The 15260-nt window shown below is 40.5% G+C and overlaps 1 protein-coding gene and 1 pseudogene across 3 annotated transcripts; both read right to left on the bottom strand.

The window, feature by feature from the left end:
* LOC130578039 (macrophage migration inhibitory factor-like) lies at positions 1–3456 on the bottom strand (annotated as a pseudogene).
* A 2290-nt stretch (positions 3457–5746) lies between these two features.
* Positions 5747–13371, bottom strand: LOC130578034 (solute carrier family 2, facilitated glucose transporter member 11-like). Of its 3 annotated transcripts, XM_057373828.1 has the most exons (12): positions 13333–13371; positions 12335–12433; positions 11732–11892; positions 10090–10214; positions 9711–9840; positions 9008–9156; positions 8261–8448; positions 8005–8115; positions 7404–7505; positions 7176–7251; positions 6378–6505; positions 5747–6040 (listed from the first exon to the last, which is right to left on the bottom strand). In XM_057373828.1, exons 1-12 carry the CDS (start codon positions 13354–13356, stop codon positions 5834–5836), a joined length of 1500 nt encoding a protein of 499 aa, XP_057229811.1. In that variant the 5' UTR covers positions 13357–13371; the 3' UTR covers positions 5747–5833. The 3 variants fall into 3 exon arrangements, with proteins under 3 accessions (XP_057229811.1, XP_057229809.1, XP_057229810.1); XM_057373826.1 differs by lacking the exons at positions 12335–12433; positions 13333–13371 and adding an exon at positions 10938–11070 and having other exon boundaries at positions 11732–11796; XM_057373827.1 differs by lacking the exons at positions 11732–11892; positions 12335–12433; positions 13333–13371 and adding an exon at positions 10938–11232.
* Positions 13372–15260: the final 1889 nt, after the last annotated feature.

The following is a 15260-nucleotide window of genomic DNA, read 5'->3' as shown; positions in this document are numbered from 1 at the left end:
TCAAGCAAAGATGATGTTGTTTCAGCCTGCATTGCCAGGACTGATGTCAAAGAAGCTGATGTAGATTCTGGAAGCAAAGGCAGGCACCGTTAGCAGCTGAGAGCAGAGTGCTGCAGGCTGGTCAGGGTGCTCCTGCAACAGGACACACAGCCCCATTGTAGACTCTCCACTAGGGCTGTATACTTCTCAGGACTTGCACCCCCTTCCTCCCACCCCTTTTAATGCCTCACCTACTTTCATTCTGGYGTTTCTAGTGTTTTTCTACTTCATATTTTAAGAATCTGTCAGGATAATGTATTTTATTTACAGTCATTTCTGGAGAAGACTGGCATACCTTCAGGAAAAGGACTAGAAAGGCTTTTATGTAAGTGGAAGCTCTTGGAATATGCCTCCACTCATACCCCACAGGCAGAAGGGAAGTGTTGTTACATGTCACACAAGTTATCAATATAAATAACATTAAGTTATTGTGTTTGTACCTGGTCTTCTGCACATTAGATCTGTGGGTACATGCAGTGCCTGSACCTACATAATTTTAACCGAGGAATTCAGCAGCTTCTGGACATCAACAGTGCAGCTCATGCAATTACTCCTCTCTTCTTTTTAGCTGTGGAGTTGCTCAATTGACTTGGCATTTGGCCTCTTCAAACAGTACATTAATAGAGAAAAGCCAAGGACCAGCCTGGGATGAATAGTTTTAACAATCTGTGGAAAGCCATGTCAGCCAAGTTGCTGTATGAGCTCACCTGTCAGATGGTATTTTCAGCTGTTTGTTCAGCAAGTCAAAGCAATTTGGAGTAGACCTTGTTCTCCTGCTCTTCCGTCTTTCCAGTGCTAAACAGAAAGCACATAGCACRAGACTCTGTGGAGCCACCAAAGTACATCACCTGATCAGGACAGGTCTGTATTGTTAGATACTGCTGGAAGAAGAAAAGGAGCATTATTKTCTTTGCCATATTAGGATAAGTTTTGAAAATCCAGGAAGGTATTTATGTGCCTAAACTGCAGTGAAAATAAGTGCATGTTTTTYATGTGCAAGGCTTTAATTTGTTAACATCTTTCTGGTCTGGATTTGCATTCTACTCCAAGATATTCACTGCTGTGTTGAAGGCCAGTACAAAGACTCCATAGCATTTAGGCCTCCTAGTCCAGGTGCTCCAGGAGCTCAGTGACCGGTAATAGGTCACTCCAACACCTCCTCTGAGCCACCAGGCTCTCCCTGCCTGTGTGGAAAGGTCAGGGGCGAGGGGGGTGTGCAATTGCATTGCTGCTGCATTGCGTTCCAGAGAGATTTTGCACCTCACTGGCTCCTGCTGCAGTCTCCTCTGCTGAGGTAAATGTGAACTGACACAGCAGAGGTCTAAATCAACATCCCCCTCATTAAACAAAACACAGCCTAATCCTACTTTTGTTCTTGATATCAGGAAAAATAGAAGAAAGTATCTATGTTAATATTAATGACCAGCCYGCGATTTTCCCTGCTGTTAACACACAGTGTCAGATCCACAGACTGGGGAATCTGGGGATCAGTTCCTTTGGCATTCATYTAGCTTCTATTCTCTTCTTACCCACGTTTATTAGCAGCGCATCGTTGGAACTCAGCAGCAATTAACCCTCCTGGTAAAACAAGCCAGCCTGAGTACCAGGAGTTGTCTGGGTAATTAGTCTTGGCCATAACTTACAGCTTGTTTGGGTGTAAGGTGCATCAGACCACAGCAGTACAGGGTAAGCCAAGGAGATCCTGCTGAGGTACCACTTGCTTGGCCCTGTTCTCCCCTGTCTGGACACCATGTGCTCTCAACTTTATGCCAAATGTAGGTACATCTATGCCTTTAACATCTACCGGGAAGGGGGTTATCATTATTGACAGAATAATCCAGCTGAAGCATTAATCAACATTATTTTCTTCTTAGAGCAGTTTGAAAATACTTGAAACAGTTCTTCCAGTAGGAAAAAACCCTATCTGATTAAAAATCAGTATTTTTCCAAAATGGTACAGTGTCCTGTGAGAGGAAAGCTCTGCATTCCATCCCACCCTAATCCTTTCCTTCTTTCTGTGTTATAACTAAGAGACTCTCCCTTTCCCGTTGCCTCCTTTGTCACGAAGAGCTTGTATGTCCTTTTCAGAAAAATCTCTTTGTTATTCCCTGTATATTTCTAAGTCCCATTACATATCCCTTCCACACAGCTGCACAAACCTGTTCCAGCTGCATCCCAGTCCTGGCCTCTAGCTTTATATTCAGAAGCTGTTATGCAAGAACCACCAGCTGACACACCCCCTGCTTCCTCAAAAGCAAGCACTTGTTTGCTAGCCTGATAAAATTTTTGGCCTTTTTAAAAGAGAGATAGAACTCATCAATTTTACACAAGAATTTCATGTGTTCAGATGTCCCAGTGCATAGAGAAACGTTTGCTTAGGAGCCCTCAGAGTCCTTTCTGTAGGCACCAAAACTTCATTCTTTGATGTTTCAAAGCATCACTCCCAAAGCATAATAAACATTTTCTGGAAATGGGCTAGTGAATATGCAGAAAGGGGAGTGCTTAACCAAGCTGCTACAGATCATAACCAATTCACTATAGTTACTGCTGTACAGCAAGTGAGGTRTAGCTCATGGTACGAAGTTTATAGCTCTGTAGAGAAGCTTTCTTTGGGTTTTTCATATTCAACAGTCTTCAGTAACCAACTGTGACTAGATACAGTGAGTAGTGACCAGTCAAGAAAATATTAGTCTTATAAATCCTTATAAGACCCTTAATACCTGTATTTCAGTACTCTACCTCAGTAGCATACTGCCATGGGTTTTGGCAGGTAGAACCCCTTCAGTTTGGTAATGAAACCYGCAGACAGCTTTTACTCTGGTATTTTGTCTACAAATAGCAGGATGCCACATAGATATTTTTGCCAGATGTCCAAGCAAGCTGAATAAATAATTTTTCATTTTAACTGTCACCACTAGGCTACAGGCAATTTGGTGGCAGATAAAAGGCACTTATTCAACAGCACTCAGCAAGGAAGTTGAGGGTGAGGTTTGCTTTTAAGTCAGCCAGATTGTTAAGAGGTATTCACAGAAACCTGTGCACATATACCCACATTCATCCAGTGTCTTCACCTACACAGGTAACTACATGGAATACCATCCTACACAAAGCTAGTTTAAATTCTTCAGTGTTTTGAGACCTCACAAAATTAAGTTACAACAAACAAGTATTTGATATTCTCCCAGAGAGAAGACTGCAAATACTGGTGAGTCATTAGATAAATTGGTTTATCAAGGCTATCACTCAGAAACAGCTCATTGCATTGGCACAGCTGACTAAAGAAGGAAAACATTTCAGCAAATGGACTTACCTGTGCTGGTTTGCCCAATGCTTTYGGTAATTGTTGGGTGGCTCATCTTTAAAAGATTCTGGAACTTTATCGTTGCTTATATTTGTGTTAACARTGAATTTAGGCATCTTTGGATCACAAGCAGATTTCCTTTCAGCTCACCTTATTCACAGCTTTCTTTCTAACTCACTCACCAGCAGGCCCAGCCCACTGTGCTAGTAAGCACCTCAGGAGCCTTTAAATAGTCAGTGATACCTTTGGCAGGTGCATTGAGAAGCTTTGGGAAAGGTGAGCCTGAATGTGCCCTCTGCAGACTGCTAATGCAGACAGACATTCCCTTCCATGYCCTAGGAGGGAATCTGAATTTGGCATTCTGGAAATCAAAGCATCCAAAATGACACTTCATATTTGGATACAGTCAGACCATGAAAGCAGTGAAAAAGCAAGTGTTTGAGAGACTGAGTGTAGGTTGTAATGTACCTCTTTATGCAAGAATAGTAGTCATTTWAAAAAATTGGATGGATGATTCAATTGTGAGGTCTGAAACACTTTCTGTGGAATAGATCATAATAAAAAAACCACAGTGACACATGTTGTGCAGACCTTTCCTGAACCATGACTAAGTCATGACAAAGTTGCCTCAAAATCAAGGTTTTGATTTTCCTCTGCAGTGATYGCTGGAGTCTACACGCTCAGAGAAGGCTTGTTTTCAACTTGCTCTTTTGTTGTGCAAATAGTCCCATAACAGTCATAACTCCTGAGAGATAGGAAATCCACAGGCTTTCTGGCATGAGTGGCTTTTATCCAGAGTACAGGGAGRGGAGTGTGTGGCAGGGCTGGTTTCAGTTCTCACTGTTGCCTAGTAAAGCCTTTCATGAGAGAAGTGATTTAGAGGGTTCATATGGCATTTGGTAGGGGGTGTTCACAGTGAGATGCGTGGGTAAAACAGATGTGTGGAAATGCTGATAGGGATAAAATAAATGGTTTGACAATCTCTCCGTTTTAAAAGTGATGGATGTCTTTATGCCYGCTAGTTTCTGAGTTAAGAGCTTTTCTACTCCATTTTCCCCAGGCAGCAGAAAAGAGGGAGAGCTTTCTATAGCTTGCACTAAATGCTTGTACTGGACAGTGTAATTGAAGCAAATACTTTTAAATATTGAAACTCTTGTATGAACATGCTGAAGTTGATTTGTTCAAGCTCAGGTTGCCTGGGCCCTGAGCAACCCGACCTGGTGGGCAGCATCCTTGCTTATGGCAGGGGGTAGGAATAAATGATCTTTGAAGTTCCTTCCAACCCAATGCATTCTATGTGTGGTATATGTTGATTTTAATTCAGTTCCTTCACTGTAGCACCCTTGCTGTAAAAAGTCAGCAAATAAGAAGTCAGAAGATTAAATTATTTTGTCAATATTCATTTATAGCCCATGCTTGTGGATTGTGTTTCCTGTATGCATTCTAAAAATAATGAAAACCCCCAAAAACCACAGAAATAAATTCTGGTTTACAAAAAGCCTTTTCAGGGTATGTTTCCTAAGCCAAAGTGTTAAAAACAAACCCAAGTGACACCTCCATCTGTAAGAAGAGGAACTGTAGTTTGTAATATTGATTCATTTTTTCTTCAGTGGTTAGAAGAAAGCAGGTGACATGAGCCGAAGTGTTTAGTTWCAAATCATACTATACTTGTTATTGGTCACTTGGAAAAACTTAGACTATTTCCAATGAACTTCACAACCTATTTTTACTGCTGGGTACAATAATCAGTCGTTATTCCCAGCTTGCTTACATAGCAAGAAAAAACATTTCCAAAACAAACTCTTTCTTCTGTGAAAACATCTGATGTAATTCCCAGAAGCTGATGCACCAGGTTGGAAATCAGTTCCTTAGCAGGAGAGATGCTCTTGAGAGTGTGCTTTATTTTATAGCAGCCATTTTACTTCTTTTGCATGCAAGGATATCTTGGTTTTGTAGGTCCTTCTCCCTGCCTAGGGCTACTAGGATGTTCTCCACTGAGATTTCTATTGCATCTCTAGGACTRCTGCACAGCAAATTTCACTCTCAATATTTTTTTCTGTTATCACGCTGAAACCTGTTTTCTTAATTTGAGGCACTAAGTTTTAATCTGTAGCTGCTTGGGTCACCCTAAACTGTGTATTTAGCTTTTCCTCTACATGCCTGACCTCCAGCTTTAGGTTTCTGTATTTCCTCAGTCTCATGACTGATGGTCACTGAGCTTTCTTAATTCTTCTTTACATTGGTTTGTCTTCTTAAATGATTTTACTTAGTCTTTTGTATTTCTGATACTCTTCTCTGAGCTGTTTGCCAKCAGGCTCCTGCTTATAAGGTACTTWGTGTTACTCTAACATAATGAGTTTCATACCTATCTTAAGAAAGAAAAAATAAATGAGACAGAAGAGCTTGCAGTCTGTTTTTAATGTTTCYTTTTTAGTTCTGTTGCAAAATTGTTTCCTGTCTTTTCTAAGAGATGCAAATTTCTTCTCTGAACATTCAGAGCTTGGTGCAGGACAGCTGCTGCTTCGGAAAGTTATTTTCAGTGACAGAGGTTTCTTTTTTCCCAAAGTTCAGCTTGTTGAATTCTGCTTTTATTTCCATGATGGACTTTCCCTTGGTCTCAGGAAGATACAGGTAGATGAAAATTGCTGATAAAGCAAGGATTCCCAAAAAGATAAGGAAGCAGTAGGGTCCAAGGTTATCCTGCAAGCAGAAATGCAAGATAAAATAAGGAAAGTGAGAAACTAATTTCTATCTCCCTTSCTTTTAGTGCAAGACTTTGTCTTAGAAGTTAAAATTCAGAGGTGTGCTCAGTACATAATCCAGGACAGGTACCTAACCAGGAGTTTCCTCGGGTGATGTTTGACCGAAGTCCAATTGCTGCTCCTCTGACAGGCCTGGGGGATTTCTGAGCAGTTTTGGTATTGGACAGAGCTCTTAGTTTTGCATGTCACTTCAATTTTATTGCTATTATTTTGTTCTCTGTTAGTATTCAGAAATAAATTAGCCTGGAAGGAGGAATCCTGTTAGAGTCACTTACAACAATCACTGGAAAAATCATCCCAAGTACGAACAGTCCCATCCAGTTGATGCAGCCAACAATCAGAAAGGCTGATGGTCTGTATGACTGGCTGAAGATTTCAACCATCACAGATATGGTGGCTCCAGCTGAAAAAGCAAAGCCAAAYACATACCAGGTTTATTTGTTTTCTTGCTTCTGCTGGAGTTCCTCCCAATGGCAATGGCAGAAGATGGCACACAGGCAGAATAGGTGGCCTGTTGGTAGGTGGCCTCTGCCAAGAGGGTGAAAGACCTTGATTCCAGAAATGGATTACAGCAGTTRATTTAGGTTTCTCTTGTATGTACTGGAATCTTTTTTGTGGTATCAGTGGATCTGTCCAGTTCCATATTGCACTGGTAACTGTTACTGGTGCAGTGGTTTATAAAACTGGCTTCCATTTCAACTCCTGTGGCCATTTCCACCTGGAGCATGTTGGTAAGCATTGGCTTAACTTGCTGAGTTAATGAAGGTGATTACAAGAACATACCTGGCAATGCCTAAAACCCTGTTTTTAGCTCAGGATTTTAGAAATTGTTTTGAAATTTCCATCTCAAAYTCTCTAGAGGACATGATACTGTTTTTACTTATTTAGATCACATGATCAGCAATAAAATTTGAGGTGTCTGTATTGTTTTCCTGTCTCCTACTTGTATRTGTCTGCCCTTCCCTCCTTAATTTCCAGAACTTTTGCCATGGAAGTAGTCTTCCTCTGCCAGCTGTGTTGCCAACCAATAAAATACAAAATTTCCTCCCAGCATTAGCCACTGATGTACTCACATGGTCCAATTCCATAGAAGACAACAAAYAGGAAGATCAAGATAACGCTGAAGTAATGCATCCAGAAAAAACGATGCTAAAAGTGAGAAACCAGTGATATCAACCCATTAGACACATGACAGAATAGCAGAGCTATTTTCTACCACTGGCTCAAGATTTTGTACATATCCTGCAAGTTAAGACCAGGAAGGTGGTGAGGAAATGGCCAGAAGGCTGCTGCCTCTTTACCTGCAATGACAGGGTCATGGTAAGCAGCCCTAGCACAGAACACATCAGGGTATATCCGACCCATAGCAGCACCTTYCGCCCAAACCGGTCTATAAGGGTGCTCTGAAAAGCAGAAAACATGGATYAGAAATCCCAGTTCTCAAAGGAAATAATTCCTTCTCTCTTCATGTGTTCTTTCCAGAAGACTTGTCTACATAATTCCATAAATCTCTTAATTTCTAGTGAATTTGATTCGTTTCTTCCAAACGAATTCATTATTAATTAAGCGGTGTTTATTAGTCAATCCTAGGCTGTTATTAGACCGTTTCCTCTCTTACATTCTGGCATATGTCAAATTGCGCACACATACATACATGAGACATCAGAACATCAGAATATCAGAAAATTATTATTTTGCAGAAAAAAAGTGAGTCTAAACACATACACTCACGCAAATAATTTGGGAAAAATCCTTCTTTTTATCCTGCATGTGGTTTTGGAGAAGCAGGAAGATACGGCTTAGGTTATGCAAAATTTCCCTGAGCTCAGTTATAAAAAAGGAAAAGCACAGTTGTTTACCACATTACATTTTTCCTTCAAACTCAAATCTGAAAAGACTTACGCACAGTATAGAGGATAAGCACTCACACAACCCAACTCCCAGGGACACRTATGGGATAAGGTATTCTTCAAACTTGGCTGTGTGGAATACTTCAAAAGAGTAGAAGTATATCTGAAAAATGCAGAGAAAATGAACCGGTGAAATAAGTGCTGCAGTTGAGATGCAATTCTAAGCTGGCTTGATAACATTGACTTTCAGGGGTTTGTAGTGCTGCCTAGTGTCATCTCTGGTTCTGGGGATAAAGAGAGCACTCAACTGCATTGATTCCACAAAGCTGCAAGGTGGTCATGACAGTCATCAAAATATAAAGTTGCCAGCGCAAAGATCGTTCTTTTATTACTTCGAGGACACGCAAGGTTTTCGTGCTTGCCATTGCACCCTTCTCCTTCATAATGTCATCAATTTCTGCTTGGTGGTCTCCTTCCCCCCAGAGCTTCCTGATGGCTGTTGGGGAGAAAGAGGGAAGTGGATTATTCTACCAGGATAGCTCCATCAGGAGTGGTTGCATTAAACCCTTTCATCTGCCTGTCCATTGGTGTAGGTGGGCAGTGCTGGTGCTGCTTCTGCCATCTGGTTACTGCAGGAGCAGTGGGCAATTGCAAGAATTTTGTCTCCCTGGTTGTTACTATAGCACAGCTTTCTAATGTGGAGTTTRCTTAACTGTAAACAAAATAAACATTTAAATACGTTTTATTTTGCAATACAAAAGAAGACAACAGCCTGAACCATTTCCTTTAAAGAAATAAAGCAGTGCTCACCTAGGTGGGAAATGTTAGACATGCTGATATACATCTCTGTTTCATGTCTTCATGGACTAAACGAGGCTGAGTGAGGCCCAGGTTAATACAGACATATTGTCATAGGTAGCTTAGCTGTTGTGTTTGAAACTGCCACTGCTCCATGGCACAGTGCAGGACAGCTCTGCCCTGCCTCGTCTTCTGCAGAGGCTGTCACTGTAACACAGCGGGTGAAGGGAAGTAAGTGAGGAAAGCAGACACTCTACCTTTCCTGCAGGCTTCCTCATTACCCTTCTGTATCAGGAGGTAGGATGGTGAGTCAGGGAAAAATGGGAGGGTAACCAGCTGAATCAATGCTGAAAGTCCACTAGATGCTAACAACCATGGCCACAAAGCTTCGCTTCCTAAAATCTCCCTGGAAAGTGTATGTGAAACAAAATTATGCTGAAATAATGGAACGAATGTTCAGGAAGTTTTTCTGAGGGATGAAGATTGCTCAGATTCCCTTCAAGGATGCACTGGAGCTAACCCCTGAATTTTAATTTGGCAAATTTCACAAATCAAGCTATTTTTGTTTCTGACAATTTATTTTAAAGGAATGATTTGATATTTTCAAAATCTTCCTGAATTTCACTGTGACCCAATATAATGTCTAGAGAGCTGACAAGACTCATTTGACTACTGCTTGGCAACAGGACCRAACATCTTGCTAAGACATTTTGTTCAAGTGCAATGAATTTTGAAGAGGAAATCCCCTAGTTGAAAGAGCGTGGAAATAAGAAGAAATCAGATTATGAGTAATTAATGTTCTGCCTCCTACATTTAAAATTATGTTTCCCTCAAATACTATCAAGATTTTTCTTCTGGCATAAGCTAAGGCATGCTTTGGGGAGGATGAGTGTGTTTCTTAGTTTCACTGACCAGATTTCTAGTTTCACTGTAACCTGATAGAAAGATTGGAGAATTTACCGTAGTCCAACAACCTGTCCTGTGAGTTTCCCCAGGGTCAGAAAAACAGCAACAGTGGAGTTGGTAAACCCACGCAACCTCTTGGGTGAAATCTCTCCTACATACTGAGGRTGTATATTGAGAGAAAAACCTTAAACACAGAAGAGGATAAATGACAGTTAAAATATTTAGAAAAGCTTAACTTTCTGACTATCCTCTCTTACATTGTTTCCATTCACTGTGGTATTTAGATTACTATTTCTTGCAAAAGAGATTATACCTTTTACTTTTATTGAGTGCCTACTATATTTGCTTTAAAAATCATTCTCCAGGGATGGCTGTAAAGACAACCTCAGGACAGCAAGTCAGAGGACTGCAAGTCTTGCAGGGCACTACATACCTGAACCAATGCCATAGAGAAAGCGTCCAACCAGAATCATCTCGAAGGATTTGGCTGTTTTACTGAGGGCCATGAAAAGTGCAGCTACCAACATGATCAGATTGGTGAACATTTGGCACTTTTTCCTGTGGAGGGAAAAAAGACCTTGAGAATTCAGTGTGGARTGAGAACTTTACTCTTTTGACAACTCTTGCTGTGACAGGAAGCATGGTACAGCCTACTGTTTTGAGGAATGACTGAAATAATTTCGACTTTGGATAGTCAAAATGGTTCTTTAAAATTTTAGAATCCTTTAGATTTGAATGAATAAATTTTTTTAGGTTAGAATTTAAACAGTTGGAATCCTCTGTCAGCATTTCCACAGTGCAAGTAGGGAAAAAACAACTTGGCCCAGTTTGTCACCAAGATTTTTAAATGGCTATAACTGCTCATAAAATGTCAGGTTGTTCTCCAGAAATCCTCTGAGTCCATAGGTCCCATTCTAGAATGGTTCATATTAAAGAACACTCTTGGCTAAATGGTGATCTGAGATGGCAGACAATTTTTTAGAGGCATATTTGATTTCAAAAGTCACTCTGTGGGAATTGTGGGCTGATGTGTTCACCACCCTGATGTCTCAGGCTCAAAGTCTTTTGCACTCAAATGTTTTGTTGCGACACTTGTTAAACAAGAGCCCTCTTGCACACATTAAGGATTCACAGACACTGTTTAGGCTGTAATTCAGCAATTAGGCTATCACCTGTTAAATAACCCATGGGAGAGGTGAATGATCTTGTTTCCAGTCTTGGGAGACYCTCTGAGTGTGGGATGAGGCAGTGTCCCACAAGAAATTTCTTGGGGGCACTTACCTGTTAGGAAAGAACACAATTGCAGGCAGGCTAAGATGGTTTGTTGAGACCCAAATGAGGGGCCTCTGGATCAGTGTGTTGTGGAGCAGATCTTTAAGTGGGTCACACCAAGTGGATATGTTTGCCAATTTCTCTGCAAATGAAATTAGTGGTGTTACACACAAGGCACTGAGAACAGACCAGACTGGTGAGGAATCCTTCCTTCATCCAGTGGGAAAGATTGTTTGGAACTGACTTTCAGCAAAATGGATTGCCAAGAACAGAGATGTCTCAGCATTTGTTTTGGTGCTGATTATATCTTTACAGGCAATTTTTTTTCTCCTATCTCCATATTTTCATTAGAGTAGATCTGAATATTTAATATAATGTTACCACCCCAAAATGTGTATTTAAATGGAAATCTGGCTTTGTCAATTAAGGATATTTTCCAGGTGTTTGAGAAACTGCACATAATGTGTTACAACACAAGACACACAGCTCCTTCATTGGAGTTTGTAAAGTTTGGGAAGTCTTTAGGAGAGTCATAGGGGACCTTGAAGAGAATGTGATCCTAGGCCACTACTCCCAGAGGTACTGATCCGGTGAGGTGATGATGACTGCAGCCTTTGCAGAGCACAGTTCCTGGGGAGGGCAGATAAATAGGACAGAAGGCTGCTTGGAAAAAGTGGATGTACCAGGAAGCCAAATCAATTGTCTTCAACAGGGCTGCTTCAACSAAAAAGAAGGGATTTATTTGTCCACCTTGATATTTCCTTGTACTTTTTGACTGTTGAGCTGTTACAAGTAGCACTTACTTCCTGTATTTCGTAGTCAGGTAGCCACAGCAGAGGCTTCCCAGGAATCCTCCTATGCCATAAACAGACACAATGAAGGACCACAAGAGCATGACTGTCTCAGGATGAAGGGGAGAGCCATGTCGATCTATCCARGTTTCATTAATAAACTTCCTRATGTGCTGAAAAATAAAATAAAATTTGGCTGTGCAATGGGTATRTKRTCCCTTCATATTTRGCTGTTGTACTTCAGATTGAGYCTGTGGTTCCAATATTAGACTTATWTTGAGACTTTCTTAGTAAAACAWGTTCACTGARATCACACTGCAAAATYTTCAAGTTTGTATCAGTCAGGAACCTTCCTGGCAAACATGCTGAGAACTCATTTTGTGCCCTTCTTTGGAGGCTTGTACACTACATGGCAAGAGCTTAYTTAAAACAGCAAATGCTATCCAGTTCTTTGAAGGAGAAAAAGTTCCCTACACATGTGGTGAAACAGTCAGCCAACGAAAAGACATAGATATATCATCTGAATGATATATCAGTAAATCTGGAGTTTATGGGAGAACAGAGGGCTCAAGCTCTCACTTTTGTGTTTTCAGCCTCAGGAGGATGGCTACTTACCACAGAAGGATAGTTGATGACAGAAATATGGAATCCATATGGGAAACTACCACCAATTCCCAGCACTAAGATCATTTGTAGTAGTCCTTGGAACTGAACCTGCAAAGCAARAATAAAATGCTCCATCAGCTTCTCAGTAGTCTAGTTTTGTGCAAGGCCAGAATCTTTGAAGCCACAGTGGTCCTTTCTCTTTGTCCACTTCAAATCTTTTTGAATTTAAACTTTTTTTCAAAATCACTCCAATTTGCTGCAAAGTACAATCATTAGCCACAGTGCCATAGCAAACAACCTGCTGGTGTAAGGGTGGCAATCCATTACTGTGCTCACAAGAAGGAAAAGGAGTTTGAAAAGATACTCCCGATATACAACTCTCACTKTGTGCCTGCAACATGTGACAGATTGGCTGGATAAAGGTGTCAGTCCTGGATGCAGGGAAGAGGGAATAAATTTCCTTGTCTGCAATCAACAGTAACCAATGTACACCAAACCATAATGTAAGATAATACATATCACTTCTTCCCTTTTTAAGATTATGGAAACTTCTGATGGATTATATTAATTATGTTTTGAAGAAGTGAAGAAAATAATTTATTTAAAAACTTATGTCATTATTTCTTAGCCTTTTCCTGTGTGGTTAATATATTAATTATTTTTGGAAGTAATCAAAATACTTAATAATTACTATTGTTTTCAGTAATTTAGAAGACAAAGTAAAGTGGTATTGTCAGTGATGGAATAGCTAGAGCTGTTGTTAGATTTTTATTTGATTCATTTCATTTCATTTCATTTCACTTCATTTCATTTCACTTTATCTTGTTGCACAGAAAAGAACATGCAATATGATTGTCATGGCCCCAAGCTTCATTGCTCTTGGTGATGTTTAARCACAGAAGCTAAAGATGGTCTGTGTAAAAAAGGAACTTAAAATCTTTAAAGAACTAGAGTTTCCAGTATTATGTTAACATTGTCTGAGCCCCGAGGTGTGAGCAGATACTCACCAGGTTAGAGAAGAAGGCAGCCATCTCCTATGAAAGAGCCGGTGCCTGTCGCTCCCTGGCTGGTACCTGCCAAAGCAACCAAATGCTCACATTATACAACAGCAGTATCAGTGAACTAGTCCCGTGTTAGTGAAGTTAAATTTTACTTCAGAGGGTTTTGAGTTAATTACACGTATTTCAACTGTCGTACAAAGTTTAGGATTGTTGGATTAAATATTTCAACCAATGGTTATGTCTAACCCAAGTAAACAGGATGGCCTCCATTGCAGGGAACCTGTATACTCCATGAACTCTGTCTTGTGCCAGGGGGATAGGGGACTGAGAAAAYAATTTTAACAGGATTCCCTTCACCATAACTTGCTTGGCTTTCAGTATAAGCAAAAAACACMGAGACAAAGTTCTCTGTTGGGAATCTTAGATGGGGCTTGGACAGTGAACTACAGGACTTTGCCATATTATAGGAAACAGATGTCCTCTCTTCAAGTGACAGCAACTGGAGCACATCTTAACTTAATCAGTGAAAGGAACTGAACTACTCCATGATTTTGAAATGGGGTGCAAACTTAACAATTCTACAGTGGCACACTAAGCTTGACCAGCTAAGTATTAATAGCTGATTTTCCTGTGCTAATAGGGAGAAAGGCTCATCATGCAGTTTTATCTGGCATTTCCACTAGTCAGTATACTTATTTCTGTGTCTGCAATGAAAAGTAAGGTTGCTTTGAAACTGTTTTGTAACCTCCACAGCTGGATTGGTGTCTGCTTCTTCTCAGAGAAAATTCTCAGGCTTTAACTACAATTATTTCACAATTAAACGGGTCTTGGATGTATTCAGTTGGTAAATGGTTTAGTTATCACTCAYCATTTGCACTTCAGTTAAAGGAGAGGATGAAGAAATCATACAGGGCTTATTTGATGCAAGCAGTCRTATTTACTAGAAAATATTTCACATGCAAAGCATATTCCCAGATTGTCTAGGTAATGTTTGAAATACAGTGTATGGCACCACCCATCTGTTTCTCCCTCCTCTGTGTRGGCTTCACCACGACCTTGACCTTGCTGTTGATTTGTGCTGGGAGTTCATGGAGGGATTTTTTTAGTTTAGGTTCTCCAGCAGATAAGATATTATTAGAGTGCAAACGAGACTGTCCCTTTGATGCTAAGAATTAATTTCCTTTGCTGTAAAGTTATAGAAAGGGATGAAATTCTGTGTTAGGTGCTGGTATCTGCCTTGTTCAGATGATATTGGGGGAACACACAAACAGGCAATAACATGTAGATTTCAGCATGGGGCATTCCTTCTCAAATGCAGCCTGCTGCACATATTTTCTTATGTTTTACTTTACCCACTTCTACGGAGTGTATTTATACACATGGAACTTATACATTTTGCTCTCGGGCTTTAGTTTAGGTTTCCTACTTTGGGTAGGTTGAATCTTCCTCCCATAACTCCCTTACTGTGAAATGTCTTTGATTAGTGACTGTACTGCTTGTGTGCTATTGTTGCTTARACTGTTCAGAGGACCCCTTTATTAGATGTGCAGTTTCCTAATTTCCTGTCCTCTTTGTCCCTATCTGCTCCCATATATATTTGAACCATACCTTTTGCTGTTTCATCCCTTGACCTGACTGTCCCCTCAACACAGCTCTTGCTCCACTGAGCACAGGCAAAGTTTGACCTGTGCTCCACAAAACTGTTCCACTTCGTTGACACAGTAATGTTCCATAGGGCATCTGCTCACATCCTGGTGAGGGTCTTATGGGGAAAGYTTTCCTAAGTAACACCTAATGAATAACTGAGATCAGAGAAGTGACTCACTAGAGAGTGGCTCAGCAATACTGCACAATGCCACCCTGCTCTTGTTTCCAAAGATTTCAGGGGTTGTTGYAACAGAAGGAAGGGTATTTTCAGGATCACTGGTAAGGAA

This window comes from Malurus melanocephalus, unplaced genomic scaffold, assembly GCF_030028575.1.
Source record: "Malurus melanocephalus ecotype Western Australia unplaced genomic scaffold, MMel_1.1 scaffold_208, whole genome shotgun sequence".
Taxonomy (NCBI): Eukaryota; Metazoa; Chordata; class Aves; order Passeriformes; family Maluridae; genus Malurus; species Malurus melanocephalus.
Note: the sequence above shows the minus strand (reverse complement) of the source record. Positions and strands in the feature narration are given on the sequence as shown.